This window comes from Phaenicophaeus curvirostris, chromosome 1 (genome assembly GCF_032191515.1).
Source record: "Phaenicophaeus curvirostris isolate KB17595 chromosome 1, BPBGC_Pcur_1.0, whole genome shotgun sequence".
Classification (NCBI taxonomy): Eukaryota; Metazoa; Chordata; class Aves; order Cuculiformes; family Cuculidae; genus Phaenicophaeus; species Phaenicophaeus curvirostris.
In genome coordinates, this window is record NC_091392.1 from 128,763,610 (window position 1) to 128,785,143 (window position 21,534).

At 46.9% G+C, this 21,534-nt stretch overlaps 1 protein-coding gene across 3 annotated transcripts in view; it reads right to left on the bottom strand.

Annotated features, from left to right (window-relative positions):
• Positions 1 to 578: 578 nt before the first annotated feature.
• RAI2 (retinoic acid induced 2) overlaps positions 579 to 21,534 on the bottom strand; it is a 47,089-nt gene continuing 26,133 nt past the window's right edge. For 2 of the 3 annotated variants that reach the window (XM_069874469.1, XM_069874452.1), the window contains exon 2: positions 579 to 3,073. In XM_069874469.1, coding sequence (XP_069730570.1) covers positions 1,301 to 2,968 — 1,668 coding nt within the window. In that variant the 5' untranslated portion in view covers positions 2,969 to 3,073 and the 3' untranslated portion in view covers positions 579 to 1,300. Of the gene's footprint in view, positions 3,074 to 15,839; positions 16,005 to 21,534 lie in introns of those variants that run through there. The other variant, XM_069874461.1, reaches the window with a different exon arrangement.

Below are 21,534 nucleotides of genomic sequence, written 5' to 3' on the forward strand. Positions count from 1 at the left end.
TGTCCAAGGAGTAGTCTTGGAAGTAGCTTGGCCGGAGCGAGGTAGAGAGGCACAGTTAGCATGTGATGGTATCCAACCACTGGGCTTATGATGGCTTTTTTTTATTTAGACAGCACTGGTGTGGTGCTGGGAACACGTCATGTGAAATAATAACAAAAAAGGGTTTTTCTATGTAACGGGTATAGCCACAAAAAAGGCAGTGCCCACTGAAAATTGTCCTCCTTGCTTTCAGGTTTGTCCTTCCACTGGGACAGGTTCTCACAAGCGAGGCACGTGAACTTAAAAGCTGGCAGGCAATAATGCATCTCCAGCTCATTTCCATACACAAGTGCAAGACTGTAACCTACCAGAGCTTTTCTTTTAATTATACATCCACATTTCTCCATTGATGTGGGTGGCTTCTACACTGCCAAGTGATAAAGTTACAGAGTTCCGCTCTGTGCACTGATTGCAGCCATCAAAGAAACTTACAAAGCTAATAATAAACAACTTTTCCATGTATCTGTAGCCAGGCTGGAAAAAAATTATGCACTTTCCCTTCCCCTCCCGCCCCACTGGCAACCAAATTTCCCTGACTTTTAGTCTTTTCTCTTCTAAAGAACTGACAGTGTTTTAAGGTGGTTTCCTGTGGATCTCACAATGAAGCTGGCGTTAGGTGTGCACTGGGCTGTATCTCTCGTTTGCTCTTGCTTCTCTGGAAGCCCATTTGGGCACATCGTTAGCAGCTGTTGTGACCTGCTCTCTGACAGTGCTGCGGGACAATATAATTTTTCTTAGCCTTTATTTTTTCTGAACGCTTTAGGCTCATCACAAGTCAGTTGCGGTGCTTTCCAGTTTACAGACTCTTTGCCAAGCTTTCTTCGTACATTGCAAGCGATTCAGAAATGACAAGAAAATGCCGCCACCAATTAGCACGTACAAACATTTATTTTGAAATTTCCCCTCTGACCGTTATGAAGAGTTACATCATCAAAGCACTTTACGGCAGTGAAAATAGCTCTTACCCCTCTGACTCAATCCATTACTCCATTAAAGCTGCAAAATGTGCAATCTGCTTGAAAAATAGGTTGCTTTTATTCAGTTTCCCATGAAAAGTCAAAATTTGATAACAAAAAAAAAACAAAAGAAAAATAAACCAACCCAGCTTATAGGGACTCTACATCCAATCCTCTCCCCCTTCCCCCAAAAATAACTTACAAAGATAGTTTAAAGTTTTAAATGAGTTTAAAACCAAGTGCATCTTTTTTATTAATTTTTTTCTTCTTCTCATAATAATCTTAAAATTCTAAAAACCCATAATTTACTTTCTTGGAAAAAAGGCAGCGAGCCGTTGTTTCTTGATTGGAAGAATATGTATCTCCGGCGAGTTCATTTTCTTTAGCTTTACGCTCCTGTTTTTGACGGGTTTCCTGAGGGCCTCGGCGCTATCCCGGGGCTCAGGCGGGCTCTTCACGTCGTAGCACTGCAGCACCGAGTCCTGGGGCAGGTCCCTTTTGAAGGAAAAGTTTTTGGTGGAGACTCCCGACAGGCCCTTGATCTTGCCGCAGAAGATGGTGGGCACGGCGTCCTTGACGGAGACGATGACTTTGGCTGTCTGTGAGGTGCTGACGATCTCGATGTTGTTGCCCGCCTTGGGCTCGCAGCCCGCCCTGCCCGCTGGCTCCACCAGCCACTTCTGCGGCTGCCGCAGAAGCTCAGCCGACCCACCACCTGCGCCCCTGCCCTCCGCCTTGCTTGACGCCTCTTGGGGCTTGCAGGGGGTGAAGGGGGCAGCGGGGCCAGCGAGCTTGTCCGGCGCAGGGTGAGCACTGGCCTCGGTGGCAGAGCTGGGGCTAGCACTGGCCACCTCTCCGTGGGGTCCCCCCAGCTTGCGGCAGGAGGCGAGGGACAAGTCCAGAGCCCCATCCTCGGGTGGTGGTGGCGGCGGGGCGGCCTCAGCAGCCCGGGACGTGGGGGGCCCTTTCATGGAGAGGTCCAGTGCCTCATTCTCGCTGCCCATCTTGATAACAGTGTGGCGGCTGAGCTGGGGAAACTCCCGAGGGTGGAGGAGGTCGAAGGGCTTCGTCTCTTCCTTCTCCAGGGGGGTCTGGGTGCCCTTGCAGGAGCGGGGCGTGAAGAGCGGTGGCTTAGGTGGGTTGGGGGCCGCCTTGGTGTCGGCACCATGGGGCACGGGGATGGGGACAGGGATGGGGATGGGGATAGGGACGGGCAGGGGCACGATGACAGGGTAGGGCACCAGCAGTGTGGCGGGGGGCACTAGGGGGGACAGGGGTGAGCTGAAAGCCTGGGGGGGGAGGGCGGCATAGTCAGGGGGTGGCTGGCAGGGGGCAGAGCCCAGGGTGCCCTGGGAGGGAAACAGGTCCTGGAGGACGGCGGCAAACCCCGGGGTCTGAAAGACAGGAGGCAGGACGGGCTCCTGTGCTTGGCCCGAAGGCTTGGGGTCCAGGAGCTGGGGCTGCCCGACAGGCGCGGTGGTGCCGGGGAAGAGACCGGCATGCAGGGGGCTGGCGGGGCAAGTAGCCCCTGGGGGCAGCACCAGGGGTGAGTTCAGGTGCTGGAAGACGTGCTGCTCCAGGAGGACGGGCAGCGGGACGGGGCCCTGGGTGGTCATGATGTAGGGGGTGGTGGTGTTGGCAGCTGGCATCTGTGGGGCAGCGCTGCCGGCTACCTGCAGGTGGATGGGCAGAACCACGGGGCTGTCCCCAAGGCAGATGGGCTGCAGCACCGTGGCCGCCACCTTCAGGGCCACCCCGCTCTGCGACTCAGCCGGTGGCGTCAGGATGGAGGGTGCAGGGACAGTCACCAGCGGGGACAGAGCCTTCTTCATTAGGTCAGACGAGTTGATGTTCCAGGCCTCTGCCGTGATCAGCTGGGCCACCCCGTTCTCCAGCTTGTTGTTGGCCATCACCGAGGGTGAGCTGGTGACGTCCATGGGCAGGTTCGGGGCATCCTTGTACAGCTCCTCCATGTTGTGGGGCTTCTCGGGCTCTGCCGGCGCCACCTCTACATCGCCATCAGTTGGACCCGTGGCGGCTCTGGGCTGCCAGGAGCATCAGCACTGACATAATTTAGCCTGCAAGCCAGAAACATATTTTAGACACTGCATAAATCTCCTGCTTAAAATAATATTTGCATTTGCTTTTAAAGACCCCATCGCCAAAGAGAAGCTGTTAAACGTTTCCACGCTGCAGGCTAACGGCTCTGTAATACAGCGTAGGATATATACAGAGACGCTGGATATACATACATCCATGAGTGTTGTACGATGAGTTTTAAGGAACTTATACGTAGCCGTAAACACAGATAATTTAAAAGGCCTTGAGGGCTGCCTGCAGCCACCCCTCCTCCCCCGACTATGCAGCCTGAAACAAGGACTCGGCTGTCCCTTTCACATTTCTAAACAAAGCTTCACGTGATGACAGTGCACGGCAGAGCCAAGCGACAGCGGGCTGTTTTAACTCAACAAAAGCCCCCTAAACAATTATTTCTAAAAATATAATGGCTAAGAAATGTTCTGCTGCGGGTGAAGGGTCCTCGCTTCCCCTAAAATACTCGTCCCTTTTTCATCCCAGTGGGATTTACTAAAGGTAAGCAGGCAAGTGCCGCGTCGTGTACAGCACCTCCAAAACTGCTGCGTGCATGCTGAGAAAAGAGCAAACCCAAGCCAAATCCCAATACCTGCTCTGCCACAGAACCAGATCAAGACTGTCATGTGAACCAGGCACTTCAGTAATAAAAGACATGAAGAATTTAAAAAAAAAAAAAAGAAACCTATTTCAAATTTATTTTGACAGCTTAATCCTATATATTAACCAAGCAAATAGCAATTTAAAAAGGGCAGAGGTGTTTTCCATTCATGATCACGGTAAAAACTGCAGCTTGTTTCCTAAAAAAGATTAACATCCCCTTCCTCTGGGAAAAAAAGCAGCAAACAAACAGCACCCGTCTACTCAGAAGGATAAATATTTTCTGCCCCATGAGCTGCCACAAGCAGAATTTGGCTGGAGGCTGGATGCTCTACCTGGTGCTACCAGTGCCTTTCCTGAAGTGCACAGTGCATCCTGCCACAGTCATAATCACCATGGAAACTTAACAGGTTTCAACTCCGTTACCATGGGAAAGCACCGGTGCACCCCAAATTTACATTTTTCACCTGCGTGCAGCTGAATTCTGCTCCCTACAAAGGAAGCCTGTGCTGTCACTGCCGCCTGGCTGGCTGGGCTGGTAGGAGCGAGGCACATCCCATGTCCCACAGTGGCACTGGGATGACAGGGAGGGCAGCACCACTCTGAGACTGGATGGGTGAGGAGTCCCAGCCTGGGGATGCATCCGAGGGCACACAAAGAGCCACACCGGCTCTGGCACTTACAGAGATGATCTGGCGCTTGCATAGATGTTTGTAGGACTAACAAACCTGCAGACTAAGAAGGGGCAGACAAAAGGGGAAAAAACCCAAACCCCACAAACAAAGGCTAAAAAATGGCCAATGCAAGAAAGTGGGAAATCTCCCAATCTCTCCTGAGACCTGTAAATCCTTGGACTTGGCAGCAAGATGCCATGGCAAGCACAAGACTACAGAAATGTCGGGAGTTAATCATGGAGGCTGGTTTGGTAAAATGCTAATAATTTATCAGGCGCGTTTGGGTTCTTAAAAACGATTTTTAAAAGTAAACAGATGAGTCATTTCTTTTTCCCTCCTGCTGATGGCTTAAGGAGACTAATTCCGGATTTTTCTCATCTCATGAAATGTTCTGCAGAAAGCATTCACAAATACAGGGATGAGGGGTTTTTTTTTGTTTGTTTCCTTGTTCAGCCTTGTCTGAGACAGATTACAGGCAGGCAGAGATGCCCAAGCACCAAAAAACAGGAATGAAGATCAAATCTCTTATTCAGAAAGTGACAAGTACAAGCACCAAAAAAAAATTTGAGCCAGTCTTGTTTTGGTCAAAAAAAAAAAACAAACCAAAAAGAAAAATAGTTTCTAAAAAAAAAGACAATGAGATCTGCACAGTAGATTAAAGCTGAGAAAACCCAGACATTGTTGTTTCTCTTAAGGAATAAAAAAAGCCATTTTCTACTGCTCTTATATAATCCCTCCCTCCTTCTTTTTTAAAATAACCATTTAAAATGACCCTCTGGTCTCTGCAGTATACACCAGCATCTTTGCTCTTCCAGCTGCTGCAGCACAGCAGAGGATTTTGCACATGACACTGGTTCCTCCTGATGTTTCTGCTTGCTTAAGAAACGTGAGATCACAGTGTTTTCATAGGGAATTAATGACCTGGAGGGGACAGGAAATGACCCCCTGTTCCCCTGGCAAACCCATTTAACATTGAGAAATAGAAAAATGAAGACGAAAATTATGCTGCATAAGAGACTTGAGGGATTAGCATGCTGTACGGACCCATGGAGAGAGAGACTGCTGAAGATGAAAGTATAAAACTTAATAAAATTGCTGCTTTAAAAAGCAACAGGGCTGGAGGCAGAGGAAATATTGAGATGAGTGCAAGAAGAGCTCGTCTATCACCATCAGACACCTTTACGCAATGCCTGTGGGGTTGGCTGAGGTTTTTTAAGGCATAGTCAAGTACTATTTTCCACAATGAATCCTATAGGTGTCTGGGATCTATAAATACGTAGCACTGAAAGTGCTGCTGGCTCTGCTCACAGTCCTGCCTTGCCTCTGGAAGGGTCCCACCATGTGAGGGGAAGGACAAGCAGAGAAAGATGAGGTGCAGCTGTCAACCTAGGCTTATGCACTTGGGATGGGGTCCCGCCCTCCACCTTTCCTAGGTAGAAGAGTGCTTTTCCATATTTCCAGTGCACCTGCTTCTTGAGCATGTGATCACTACAGAAAAAAAAAAATATATATATATACACTTAAAAATACTTCACAGTCCTGTCCGCAGCCTGCAGCCTGGCAATAGCTGGCTGCCAGGTACAGTGGAGTCACAGCACAACTGCCCACTGCACCCTCTAAAACAGTTTCCAGTCTCACCCAGGAGGCTCTTGTACGTGTATTACACTAAACACATATTATCCAGTTGAGTAAGCAGACATAGTGGAAAGGATCCAAGTCCCCAAGCCTCAAAAGAGGAAACGTTTGAAGATCTGGGATCAAGAGACAGTTTTGAAGTTGTCCACAGAGGTGTTGTGTGGTTCCTGGATTCCTTTTTTAAGTACTAGGTACACCGACTACACTGTACAAAACCATAAGTAAACATGGAAATGACTTAAACTAAAATAAATTTTCAATATTGGTGTTTGCAGTGATAGCTATACTAGATTTCTCCTTTAATAAAAATAAATCTGATCTAAGTGCTGGATTTGTTGTGGGTTTTTTTGTTTTGCTTTCTTTTTTAAGAGTGGGTTTTTTTGCTGCACATAAAATATTCGGAGTTACCCAGTTTTTAAAACAAGTTTCATGCGCCTCGCATAGACAAATGAAGGTAATATAACTCAGTGAAATTGCCTTAAGTTTCCTCTGTCTACTTTATGTGAGTGCTGGAAAATCAATTAATTTCACTTTCCCTACTTATCTATTTAATATTTAATTTGCTGTTTGTTTTAATTGAAAAGAAGCTTGCAACACTGAAAAGAGCCCTATTGTAAATAACCCGGGCTTTCCCACTGGGGTGCTGATAAGACTTTTAAGTTCATGGCACTATGCAATGATGTGTGTAACTGTACAGGAAATGGTATGTTAGCTATACAGAAATGCCATGAAAGGGGTGCTGATAACTCCAGTTTATTTTTTTTATCTCCTGCTGATGGCTGTGCAACAGACTTTTCTCAGGGCTGCTTGCCTGCCTTTCTGTGGGACTGCAGCCCCGCACTGTGCGCAGCAATCCCCACCCTCCGCTTGCCCATTCCTACCACAGTCTGTACCTCACTATCTACACGGAATTCAAATTATACTCTGCACACTCTAAAGGGTCTCAGACGCTCCCTTCATGGGATGCCCTGCGCAGTATCTCTTGGAAAGATTTGGTTTCCTTTCAGCATAAACACAGTATCAAAATGAAAACAAAATTAGAAATCCTGACTTAATGAAACAGCTTGAGGACAAAATTACAGACAGATTTGGGCTTCAGTGTTTTGCCAAAACCCACTGCCAGAAGCAACATGTTTACATTTTGCTCTGCAGAAGCCCATTAACAAAGGACATGGTGAGAACATCTCTGACTGGGATCCCCCACCACCCTCTGGGAGGGCAGCAGACCTGCCGAGCACCCATGGTGGCACGCGCCTCACCAGAGCACCATGACAGGTCTTGCACACACTGGTCCCCCTTGGGCTGGTCCTGCCCACTGCATGGCAGCACGCCCCGCTGCCCTTGATGCACCGTGAAACCTCCACGAAACCTGCGCACTTCTGAGACACGAGTTTCAGAAGGACCTCAGGGTGAACAGGCCCTGCACCCTTGCAGGTGACCTGCTTGCTGGATGAGGGAAAGGCTGTGGATGTGGTCTTCTTGGACTCCATTAAGACCTTTGACACAATTTCTCACAGCATTCTGCTTTGGAAACTGTCAGCCTCTGGCCTGGACAGGCGCACACTCTCCGGAGTGGAAAACTGGTTGGATGGCCGGGCCCAGAGAGTGGTGGGAAATGGCATTAAATTCAGCTGGAGGCCAGTGACAAGGGGTGCCCCCCAGGGCTCAGTGCTGGGTCCAGCCCTGTTCAATGTCAAAGACCTGGATGAAGGCATTGGGTGCACCCTTAGCAAGTTTGCAGATGACACTAAACTGGGTGGAAGTGTTGATCTGCTGGAGGGTCGGGAGGCTCTGCAAAGGGATCTGAACAGGCTGGACCACTGGGCTGAGTCAAATGGCATGAGGTTTAACAAGGCCAAATGCTGGGTCCTGCACTTGGGGCACAACAACCCTGTGCAGTGCTACAGACTAGGAGAAGTCTGTCTAGAAAGCTGCCTGGAGGAGAGGGACCTGGGGGTGTTGGTTGACAGCGACTGAACATGAGCCAGCAGTGTGCCCAGGTGGCCAAGAAGGCCAATGGCATCTTGGCTTGTGTCAGAAACGGCGTGACCAGCAGGGCCAGGGAGGTTATTCTCCCTCTGTACTCGGCACCAGTGAGACTGCTCCTTGAATACTGTGTTCGGTTCTGGGCCCCTCACCACAAGAAGGATGTTGAGGCTCTGGAGCAAGTCCAGAGAAGAGCAATGGAACTGATTAAGGGGCTGGAGAACAAGTCTTATGAGGAGCAGCTGAGAGAGCTGGGGTTGTTTAGCCTGGAGGAGGCTGAGGGGAGACCTCATTGCTCTCTACAACTGCCTGAAAGGAGGTTGTGGAGAGGAGGGAGCTGGCCTCTTCTCCCAAGTGACAGGTGACAGGACGAGAGGGAATGGCCTCAAGCTCTGCCAGGGGAGGTTCAGGCTTGACATCAGAAAACACTTTTTCACAGAAAGGGTCACTGGGCACTGGAACAGGCTGCCCAGGGAGGTGGTTGAGTCACCATCCCTGGAGGTGTTTAAAAGACGGGTGGATGAGGTGCTGAGGGGCATGGTTTAGTGTTTGATAGGGATGGTGGGACTCGATGATCCTGTGAGTTTTTTCCAACCTAGTCATTCTGTGATTCTGTGCTTGGGTCTTGCCCATCCTCAGCAGTCTCAGCAGCCGAAAGCTGATCCATCTTTCTGCATCCTTCTTCAGTAAATAGGCAAGGAGGACTCACATTGACACAGACCAACTGACCAACTATAAATCATATTCCATCCTGCGATTTTTGTTTAGTATAGTTTAAGCCATACACAAATAAAGGCTTTACCATTTTGTCTTTGGTAGTTTGTTGTTAAAATAAAAAAAATGCATTTGAATAAAGTGAGCTTTCATATCCCACATACAAGAGGGTATTAATACACAACATACAGGTGAGCTCTCACAGATGATTTCAGCAGTGCTTGCCTCTTACATTCCTCTCTGACTCACGTATTCAGGCACCCGAGACTGATAATCCTGGCCATCCTGCATCCTTTGGTATCTCAAGCACCAAAAGGCAGAGGAGTAACAAACAGCTAATGATAAACTGGCCTACTCCTCTGTGTTTCAGCATTCCTGGTGCTGTGTTGGATACCTCCTGCACACCTCATTTGGGTGCAAAGGCCCCAGAAGGGCTGGTGGGACCCAGCTCTTTCTGCTCACAGGAGAGTTGACAGTGACTCCCTCCAAGGTACAGGGCAGGTGGAGCAGAGGAGATCCACAGAACATGCATTAAGGCAACCAGCCCCCCATCCAGGCTGTTAAGCCCTAGGGGAATGAGAGGGAAAGGAAATCATTACAGCCGCGCAAAATGGCATGTTATAGATGGGACACTGACAATGCATATACACTGCTTTGGCACACAGCACGATTGTTCTCAAATGCAGCAGCTTGACTGGCGGATTGTACTTCCGTCTTTTAAATAGTTCAGCTGAGAAATACCACAGCGGTCTGCGTATTGCACAGGCTAATCGCCTGCAAAGACCCACGTTGGAGTCATGTATTTGCTAGCTACATTGCTGTTGTCAACAGCCTGTAGTCAGCAATCCATTCCAAGGAGGAGAGAACTCACTTTCTTCTCATTTAAAAACAAATCAGACCAATTGTAAAAAAAAATCTTGTCATGGGCCTGAAACCAGTGTCTTTACTCCCAAAGGCAATATATACAAGACAGAGAATATTTGCTGGAGAAGGAATAGCGCATTTGCCTGACAAATTTCAGCCTGTAGTGAATTTTTATACCCAATTTGAAAGCCTTGCAAAAACCCCCCAACCCTACATCTGCAGCAGAAACTGTGACATACGTGAAGTGTAACAGCAACAGCAGATGCTGCCATACTGCCAGATGCCCTTCCCCGCTACATTCACAAGCTCTTCTGCTAACTGAATGTAACACCTAGCTGAAGGTTTCCTAATTTCAAAAGTACTGCTGCTCATGCAGTATCCAGTATTATATATATAAGCAGGCACTATAAGAACAAGGCTACTTTGAAATGACTTGAGATTGATCTTGCTATTCCCAAATGCTCAGGTCTTTCCTATCTGCCGTTCCTGGGGTTCTCTGAACTGTTACACTTGTAGGACCCTTGCAGCAAGTTTCCAAACACAAAACTTTTCAAAAGGTGGTTTATTTTTTTCCCGTAGCATAGTCCAGGAATGCCTGAACAGCAGCAGCTGGCTTAGCCTGCAGTAAGCCAAACATGCATTCTGAGGTGGAGACAGTGCACGGAAATCTGATGTATTAAACCTGACATGTGAAGGACAAATAGAAATTCACCAGCCATAATTACTGCTGAGTGACGTGCCACCCGACTTTGTGATGCCCCTTCCACTCAGCAGGATCTTCTGACTTGCTGCAGCTTTCATGCCCCAAATTTCTTCAAACAGGGAAGACAAGTTACCACTTTTCTGACTGCCCAAGTATCTGTATAAATCAGCTTGCAGTGAAGAGGTGCTGCCTGCATGGCCCTCAGGGAGCATCTTCTCCCAAGCAGCTTCCCAAAAGCCAGACTGGAGGGCTGCTTGCTGATAGGCAAGTTCTGCTGCAATCTCCTCACCACCTATCAGCTCATCATACAACTCTGCTTGCTCAGAATCCCTGAATCATAGACAGAATGAGGCTGAAAGGAACCACTGGAGGTCATTCAGTTGAACCCCTCTGCTCAAACAGGGCCACCTAGAGGTAGCTGCCTCGGGCCATAGCTTTTTTTAAATACCTCCAAGGATAGAGACTCCACAACGTCTTTGGGCAACCTGCATCAGGGCTCAGTCACCCTCAAGGTGAAAAACTGTTTCCTGAGGTTCAGAAGGAGCCTCCTGTGTTTCAACTTGTGGCCGTTGCTTCTAGTCCTGCTACCGGGCACCACTGGAAAGATGCTGTCTCTGTTCTTTTTGCACTCTCCCTTCAGATATTTCTATAAATGGATGAGATCCCCCCTGAACCTTCTCTTCTCAGGCTGAACAGTCACAGCTCTCTCAGCCTTTCCTCACAGGAGAGATGCTTTAGCCCATCATCTTTGTGGCCCTTCATTGGACTTTCTTCAGTATGTCCAAGTCTCTGTTGTGTTGAGGAGCACAGAGCTGGACCCAGCATTCCAGGTGTGGCCTCACTAGGTATGCTGCCTAGAGGGCAAGGATCACCTCTCTCGACCTACTGGCAGCACTCCTACTCATGCAGCCCAGGATACCATCTGAGGCAAGTGTGCACAGCTGGCTCATATTCAACTTGATGTCCTCCAGGACACCCCAAGTCCTTTTCTGCCCAGCTGCTTTCCAGCTGAGTGGCCTTCAGCAACTTAAACTGATGCCTGGAGTTGTTCCTCACCAGGTGCAGGACTTTGCACATCTTGTTGAACTTCATGAGGTTCCTGTTGGCCCATTTCTCTAGCCTGTTGAGGTCCTTCTGGATGGCAGCATGACCCTCTGGTGTATGAGCTGCTCCTGCCAGTCTGGTATCATCTGCAGACTTGCTGTGGGTATGCTCTGCCCATCATCCAGATCGTCAATGAGGATATTAAATAAAATCAGACCCAGACTGGCCCCTGGGATACACCACTTCACTGGCCTCCAAGTAGACTTTGTGCTGCTCACCATAATCCTCTGGACCTAGTAATTCAGCCAGCTGCCAATACACCTCCCTGTCTGCCCACACATCATCAGTTTGTCTTTGAGGAATTTGGGGGAACCAGTGTCAAAGGCCTCCCTCAAATCTACATAGACAAAATCCACTGCTCTCCTCTTGTCTACCAGGTTTGCTTCACATACAGTAGGTCAACTTCCCACGTGGAAGGCAAATTGGCAGCAGGCTGAGAGTTTAAGAAAGTCTAAATGAAAATAATATTAAGGAAAAACTGGACTTGTGCTTAGGACCTCTCTAAAACTAGAGCTCCTGACATATACTATACCTTGACCTCCATCGTTTTCACATAAGTGGTGCACCCATGTGTTTACTTTTGGAGAGAGACTGTAGGAAGAATGCAGACTCCTGCTAGTATTAGAAGACTTCTTAGGCTCAAAAAGTAAAGTGCATGATTTTCCTATGGGAAAAAAACATTTTAAACAATTTTTCCTGTCATTAAATAACCCATTTAGCTGATTATTTAGTATCATTTTCATTCAAAACATTATATTTGCCAGCAAAGCAAAGAAAAATGAGCTGTTTTGAGAACACAGAGCTAAACAAAACAAACAAGGGAGCTGTTACTTTACAGTAAATTTTGAAGCCTATGCATTTTGTTTTCCCAGCAATTGATATACCAATGATAACAAGAGGAAAAGAATACCATTTAAAAGTAATTGCCAGCCCTGCTTCCCCCAAAACCCGAAACAAAAAGCACTCAGTGTCAGCCTGATAAAATATTTGTTCCTTTCCCAGTCAAGTGCTTTATTAAACAGTCCTTAAAGCATTTCAGTTCTATAAAGGATTTCCAAGTTTGATGTCAATGAAATGACTTCAAAGCCTCATTAGTTCCCTGGCAGAGGTTTGTTCTCTGCTTAGAGACAACCGGCTCGCTATTTTGTCCTGACCCTCTTCACTGATCCCAGGCTCAGATATTTTTACTATATTCATTTGATCTTTTCCGACATCCGGATGAGAAATAGTATTGGTGTAGCAAAGGCCACCATCCATTCCTCATTTCTCCTTGCTGATGTGAACTTGTCTTGCTCCTGGTTATGAGGGACAGGGACCCTTCATGGACCAGTTACCAAGCCTCAGCTAACAGGTAAGTGAGGTAAAGTTAAAAAAATCATCTTTTAAACTGCTACAGCACTTTTGCACGTGAAACATCTCACTTTGCCCCATCATATCAACATGGTTTTGACCACTTCGGCTGTCTCCCAACTAGTTTCACAAGCAAATCACACCAGAGTACCCCTTGAGGCGTAAACCAGCTTCACCAGCTCAAAATCCATAAGTGATGTGAGGTGGCACCAGCACCACGTGTGCTCTGAGAGCCCCGTCCCCTCAGATACGCTGCACATCCTTGCTCACTCCTTCCTTATGGCATGCCAGCTCCAGTTAAAAACCACTAGTTCTTGGTGCAGATAAGGCCAGAACAGGGCTAACCTCAGCACCATTGAGGGGATTCACCTTAAGCTTGTCTTACTTTCTAGACTTTTTTTGAGACAGAGAAGAAAAAGCAGAAATCAGTTTCATTGTCTTTTAAAGTCATAACAGTTAGAATAGCAAATCCCTACACTTCTGTAACTCACCTTAAATCAACTGAAAGCCAAAATTTCACATAACCTTTCATGATTGCAATACATATTATGGCTTAAATAAATAAATAAATAATCTGAAGAAAAGCAAAATCAAGTGAAAAAATGAACATTCCAGCTCACAGATCCTTTTGGGTGAGGTACAAATGCTCCTATCTAAGACCACAGGTAAGGACATGTAGATAATAAACTACATGCTCTTGTGCCACCCAGCCTGGCATGGTGGGCTCAAACAGTAAACCTCATCTCCTGCCTGTAGCTCTGATGGCTCTCAGCAGCCCAAATATTGTCCTAAATGACAAGATTTAGGGATGGGCAAAGACCTGGGGACCTAAAATGGAGTCATCAGATTCTCTTCTGTTGTGGGACAGGGTCTCAGGTGAATGCACAAGCGGATATGAAGGTGCAGGAGTATCAGGGTACCAGTCAGGGAGTAAAAGGGTAAAGAAGGCTTCCTTCCCCCTGGTGCAAAACGCAGATATTTAATACTTCATCCTTCCCCGCTGTCATGAGTAACCAAATGCTCCTTCAGCTTGCCACTTCAAGATCAAGTTTTACATTCATAGCTTCAGATTTATTAGATCGACTCTCCCTCTCCTCCACCTTATTACTTTGATAAACCGAGCCCAACACTTCATCAGCTATATGACAGTGCTAATCCTCAGCAGATTTCAAACTTGCCCTACTCCTGCGCCATTGTGCGGACAGAAAAACTTCTAAGGGAAAATCGCCCCTTATTTTCATGCTTGCAAAGTTTCCAAGCAGCTGCAAGGATTTTGTTTAAAAGAGACAGAAAAAATGTTGGACACCTGGGTTGTGCATCCTTTTACAAGCTTTCTTTCACTTTGGTGTCTGCATCATTTCCTGGTCTGACTTTGAGAGGCAGAGAAATGACTTCTTTTCTCTGTTGTGCCATGATGCACAAGACATCATCCTTCTGACTGAATTAAAGGTAACACCACCATGAGATGCAACATTACAGTGCTGGATGTTACTAGAAGACCTCATAACTTTTCAATGTCTTTTCATGTCAAAGAACAACTTAGCCCTCTAGAAGCCCCTGTGCTGAACTGTGAAATATAGATGCTTCTGAGTACAAATAGTAAGTAAATAACAGAAAATACTGAAAATCTCTCCTGTTAAATCTCAGCACCACTGAGGTTAAAGCTGCTCAGTTAACTGGTCCAGGTTACCTGTAACACCTACAAATGCCCTGCCTGCACATGCATACGCGCAAGTACTTTTCTAGTGCCTTTTGCTTCATCCATTTGATCGTGAGATCTTCCGGATAGAGATCATTTTGGCATGTGATTAGCACAAAGCACACACCTCACCTTGGATTCTAGTTACCACTGCAACCCAGATTATCCATCACTCTTGGGGCCAGGTGAGCATGCATACACACACACTCACCAAGGCGGCACGGGACTGCCATCCCTCTCAGTCTAGCTGCTGGCCACTACTTGCAGTTGTGTTTCTACAGCATGACTTCTTTTGCCATTTCATCAAGGTCTACTATGTTTCTTTGCTGCTGGAGCACTTACTGTCTATGTGTGAATGGTAACACCCAAATTTTACTTATTTGATGCTACATGAACAAAGACATTCCAGCCAGTAAAAAAGCATCTTCTCCAGCTGGGTATCCTGGCTCTGATGCACACACTGCTCGTACTGCAGAGAGGTGTGAATATTTCAAACAGTGTCCAGAACACAGAAAAAAGTAATAATGCTTTTTTTTGTCATCAGAGATCCAGGCTCTGACAACTCAGGAAAAAAGGGCTGTCTTTCAGGAAATGCAGGTAGGGCAACAAGCGCTGTAAAAATAGCGCTGTTATTGCAGGTAAAAGTAAATATTATTTTCCTGACACTGTGAACCAGTCAACATGAACAAATTTCGCAGACACATATTGCAAAAGAAAACAAGGTCAGTTCTGCCCACACCTTCCCATCAAACCTTTGGAGACCACATACATCATGATGAATGCAGTGTACCAAATTTTGTTATTATCACCTCCCCATCTTAATGATGGCTGCATGGTACCAGAAGAGCAGTGTGCTGCCATAGCATACAGAGCCCCTGACATATTTACTGCAACATTTTTCACTAGCAATTTCCGCTGTGATATGTGCTATTACATGTTCAGAAAAACTTAGGGAGACTGCAGGACGCAGAACGACAATTACTTCTTTCCCAGATGAGACTACCACATTAATGGATCGGCGTCATCCATCATCATAGATCATAAGTCCTCTGGGGAACGTCACTAGGCCACTCCAATAAATCTGACCGGGAGATTTCATATTCGGCTGTTCAACTCAGCCCTAGAAAGCAGTTTAGCAACACACTCCACAGTGTGGCAATGGTTCAGCTATCCCGGTGAGGTGACGCTGCTCTGTTGCTGTGGAGCTCTGGATCTCCATCCTGCATGTGAGCATGGAAGAGTACACAGGGCTGCAGCCTGGCATAAATTCCTCACACAGTCAGTGCCTTAAAGAACTGTATTTTAGTATGCAGATTGTAGACTGGGATGGAAGAAAGCTGATTGCACAGCTTCATTCCTTTACCACTAACAATAAAGAAAAGGAAATAAAAAATAAAGGACAAAACGAACAGTCAAAAAAATACCTGTCAGCAGACCGGTGCAGCTCTGAAGTAAATTTTTTTGCTGTCAATCTTGATTCTTCAGGCCACCTCAGCAGGCAGTGCAGACTGTCTGCCGTGAAAATGTGAGGTGATGCTCTATTAGGGAAGAACATACTTCTCACAGGCTCTCCCTTCGGGAAAGCCAAACAAATAACTCACAAATAAAAACCTCTATGGCTGTATCATGTCCTAGCTTATCCTCGCAATAACAGGAGAATAGGACCTGAGGCTGTCTCCCCTCCTCTACTGCGCTGATGCAAATACAGGAGCAGTGTAAGAGCAGGCTGAGGGGAAGGTCAGCCCCATCAAAGCCCTTTTGGAAGACAGCTCCGAGCGAGGGGGTCCGAGGGCACTTTTGTCTCTCCCGCTTTGTGTATATTTTGTTTCAGGCAATGATATATTTTCCTGACACACTGTTCATGTAGCTGGAGCTAAGCATTTCCTCATACAGTACTGGGGGTGGGGATCTGCCAGGGCATCACTGCTCCCAGGCTTAACCATTTCAAGCCCTCCCTTCCTTTAAGCACTGGCTTTCTCCATCCACTCACCCCAACCCATGCCTGCTCCTCAATGCCATGTGCATGGGCTTTCTCCCTCACCATTTGGTACCCAACACAAGGACATCAACTCCAATGCCTGTTTCCCACCAGGACGGGGCCACCATCAAGTGTGCCTCCTGAAACGGGAACCCTCAAGGTGTTTCTTGTGCCTGTCCAACCCCATCCCATGCTTCAGCCCTTAAACTCCTCACCATTAGGAGGGCCCTCCCACTCGCACCTGCTCCATACAGATGCACTGAGTTTGGCTAGAGGATTAAGGATGGAGACTGATGGCATCAACTACCACAGTTCCCACAGCAGTTCATACCTGACAGTAACCAGAAGCGAGCACAACACAGCTCAAGAGATCAGCAAAACAAAGAGGAAGTACTTTTAACTACATAATAATTTCACGGAATAAAAACTGCCTATTGCCTATATAAGTTGTGAGAAATGGCACACACTTGTCTTGCCTCAGGCAAATCCATATGCTGGCAGACAAGTTCAGCTACAAAAACGATACCCTTTCTTGCAGATAGAATCAGCAAGAAGTACAAAATATCCAGTACTTTTTCTTTGGCAGGGTGTTAGAAAAAACAATCATGCTCATTTATGAGTTCGCTGTAGGCAAATGGAGAGGGCGGATGCCCCCAGCCCTCGCCTCCTGGAAAAGCTCATCATCCCTCCTGTGGGGCAGTCAGCATCAGGTCCCTGCACTCACCCCCGACTCAGGGGGCCAAGCTGTTGCCGGATGGAAGGGCTGTCACAACTTTTGACTCCTGCTGCATGCAAAATATGGGTCTGCCCCACAGCACCCCAAGAAACTCTCTGGCTCCAGCTAGGCTGTCCTGCTCAGGCCCCCTCCACACACAGAGTGGTCTGTGAGGTGCCACAGCAGTGTCTGTCAGGCCACCAGACTCCCAGGGGCCACTGCTGGCCAGTCTTTGCCCTGGATGGAGGCTGAGGGTAATCGGAGGAATCTGCAAAATGAGAGGCACAGCAGGAACAAGCCCCATGGCAAGAGGCATTGCAACAGAAGCCCAGAGAGCTAAGGCAGCAACCAAGAAAAAACTCTGTTCTTACCATGTGTCAGTGGACGTGCTTACATGCCAAACAACTGGCCGAGCTGAGTAAACATGTGAACAGCACAAACCAAACCAGAGGAGACAGCTGTCCCCTGGCAAGCAGGAACTCATTGTGACCCCAACTGAATCTTCCCCCAAAAGGTGCCATGATCCACAGTTTGAGAAACCCAGCAGACAGCTGCTGGCCATGGCTGCACCGGGAAGGGTGACCACCAGGACATGCATGAGTGACCACAAACCAGGAGCCGAGCTCTCTGCCAAGATGTGCTCCACAACAAGAGGGCCCTCAAGCCACCCAAAACTCAGCATCCACAATTTTTGCAATGGGGAGGACAGGCTGGTCTGCCAACAACCAACCTGCATTTCCTTGGCTGCTTTGTACTACTAAAAGAGTCATGGCCATGTGGAGCATTTCCCAGAAAACACTTCATACAGGTTAACCCCAGTCATTTCACAGGATGGCAGCTGGGTGCAACACTTGCCTCTGTTCAGGCAAAGGCCCCTGGGGGGATCTCACTGGCAAAGTTCAGTGTGAGCAGTACCCACAGCTTCACTGGGTATGTGGCTTTAGGGAGCCGGTCACGGCACGCACCCATCTTATCACCCCCAGGTGCCCTCCACATCCAGTAGAAAAGCTCATGCAGCATGCTACAAAAGCATGAAAAATCAATAGACTCCATTGACTTTTTCTCTGACATTAGCAATTTTATAGCTTAATGCTAACCAGAATAAGCAGGAGAACATGCTGCTACCAAAAATTAATTGAAGTGCCGGGGGTGGATCTTCAAAGATCCCAAAGTCATCCAGTACAATGAATGTCATTTAAACATTGCCCTGTCCTTACACTGATTAGGGACAATTTGGCCCCTGCTCTGGAATGAAGCTTTTGCCAGCATCCAGCTGCCAGCGTGGGCTGGCAGAAGTCAAGTGGTGGGAAGGGGAGCAGTCATGGGGTGGCAAGTATCCACCACCCTCGTGACGGTGGCACCAAAGCCATTGACCCAGCAGCAGCAGTACCGGGCAGAGTGTTGCGGGACACCAGCAACAGGGTGCTGGAGGCCAGCTGTTTGGATTTAGCTGTCTAAACAGGCACTGAGGGATTAGGTCCCTTTGCCTCTTTGGTGCTAATTAAAGGTTGTTTATTACTCAGTTGTTCTCAATAGCATACATTTCTTCTTTGTATAAACACAGTTGATGCTAATGTCTAAAAATAAAAAAAAACCGCAAAACTGAGAGGAGTGGAAAGGTCCATGTTTGAGCAAGTTATGGGGTGCGAGGGACACCCCACAGCCTGCCGCGCCAGCACCCAGAGCAGCCAACAGCCATAGGCGCTTGCGGCCACTTAGTGCCAGGCTGGACACAGGCTTCCATCCATTTCTTCCACACTGATCGTGATTTGGGCAATAGCTACCAGGAAGAGAAGCTTTGTCTGAAGCATTTGCTCTCAGAGTAGCAGTAGTTATGTGTAATCAGAGCTTAACAAGGTAGCTTGAGCGAGCACACTCCAATGGCAGAGTAAATTTGCTACTGGAGCATCCCAGGCTCAGCTTATACACACAGAACATGGATCTGAAACAATTGGCAGCATCCTCTTACTCATAATTTTGGGGACCCTAGAAAGGGCTTACCTAAATACACATAAAGAAGGCTCTTTGGCAATGTCTGTGTACTTGATACAGCCAGTGGAGAAGGATGTGTGTCTCCTCCAGGCCTTGGCTCTAGGTGGGCTGAGGGCACCAAGTGGGTTTGGCTGCAAATAGAGCTCAGCCTTGACCTTATAACGGCACCGAATCTGCAAACTCGGGCACCAAGAACAGAAAGCAACCTTCTCCTGGTTGCCTTTGTGCTCCTGACTGCGTGTGGCTGCATTATGATGCACTCACACATACACAGCCATCCCCTCTTTTTCAGAAGGCCTTGATATGCTGCAAAGGACATACATGAAAGTAATTTTTTCCACAGACCTCTTTGTAACTATCAAGCTTCTGTCTCTGAACTAAGTAACGCATTTTCTCACGCAGATTTGTACTTGTAATCGAAGAAAATTAAATTGGTCTATGAATCTGGTTTTAATGATACAACGCTACCTGCTAGCCTCGTAAATGTATAGAGTTATTTTAGTCTTTCTCTTGCTGTGCTTTACAAAGGCAACATACTGTAGTTTCAGTAGTTGCATTTTTAAACGTGTTTATCTGGGTCACTGCTACTTACAGCATAAGAAGATTTAGTGAAGTCAGTTTAGCATCAGTGTAGTGCAAAGTAAAAAATTCTTTAATTAAAACCGAAAGAATTATATTGTTTGGAGGGTAGATATCTCAACATTGTAAAATTAAAATATAAATTAAACTTTAATTTTATAATGTTGAGATTTTTACCCTCCAAACAATGTAATTGGACTGATTAAAGAAGAAAACAGACCTCTGGGCAAATTCATTCAAAAGGCACTTGGGGGTTTCAAATTTTTTTTTGGCTTGTCACAAATTATTTCATGGAATTGGCAATTTCAGGTATAGAAAAGAGAACCGAGAGCATTTTCTTTAATGTTATGGTGCAAAATCATGAACTACAGAAAAATGTGATTCCTGATCATGGTGGTCCATCTGGCACACACAAGGTATGTGTGCCAGCTTGCCCAGAGAGGCCACACTTCTTTGCTGTGTAGTGGTCACCATGAAAGACGGAGGAGAAGACAACCTGTTTGGATGGCACTGCTCTCAGATCTTTGCACTAAGACACAAATAATCTGGAGACAGAAGAAAGCAGGGAGTGACATTTAGAAGCCAGAAAAAGCACCTAATGTAGTCTCCATGTGTTTCTACTGGTCCTAGCATGCCTTTCCACTGTCTTGGAAAAAGCCAGAAAAAAAGAAAGATGCTGTTCAGGTAAGGTGAAGCTACTACTCACACGGGAAATTATGTGTGAGGTTCAATGGCCACTGCAAGACAAAAGTCTGAGCGCACCTATGTGATATGAGAATAACATCCTTCAGCATCATGCTACCCCTAGGGTGATAGGGAAGTGACTCAGAAGACGAACACACTTCAAAGGTTCGTGGAATACTGGTTTATTTTAGCTGCAGCCCGTCTGTGGCGGAACAGGGAGGACCATGAGCAGAAAGCATCCGCTCCACATCCTGCAGCCACTGCTGGAACAGTTCATCCTCAGGAACAAAAGCTTTCCTTCTTTTTTCTCTTTCTTCTGGTCAAAGGAGGATGGAAACAGCTATCACTGCCACTGCCGAATTGCTGCCAGTAGACGCCTGATGCTGCAGACCAGTGAGAGGGGAAGCTTGGCACGTGCCCTGATGTGCTCCACTGTCTCTATGACAGAAAGCTCAACAACTGTCCATCCATCAGCAGCAGGGTATCAGTGTGATGGAAACACTAGGTTACAGCAGCTGCATCACTGTCTTCTGCAGGTAATTATTCCCAAATCCTAACAACAGCAACACATGGAGGAAAGGGACAAGCATGTAGTTGGTAGTCTGATCCTGTTATTGATTGGATGCTAACAGAGGAAAATAACTAACTCCCTGTGTCAGAAACAGGGAGGAAGGATAATGGACTTTCTTCAGATTACTCGGGGCAAGAAAAGGAAAGTCATAAATTATCAAAGCCTCAAAGCTTTTACTTTGTTTTTTCAAACATGGCAGATTTTTTCCAGGTTTTTTGGGGATGCTTTTTGGTATTTCAGTTCCCTCAATCCATTCCTTTCTGACAGACAGCACACCAGCTATTCACGTGATACAACTTCAGTTCTCAGGGTTCCCTTTTGATTGCAATAGGGCAGCTTCTGGCACTCCCAGCCCTGGTGCAGCAGAATTGGTCTCACAGCCAGCAGGGCTAGCTACAGATCATAACCCCGAAGGAGTGAAAGGCTCAGTATCTGACCCCTTCCTCAGTTAAGAGAGAATTTATTTTACCATACTCTTTTCAGAGATTTATCACTTCCCTTTACCTTCCTCCATACACACAGTGAAGAAAATCTGTTTTAAACGTGTGACAGGCACAGTTTCCATCTGAGAATAAATTCTGAGCATAAATGAAGAAAAAA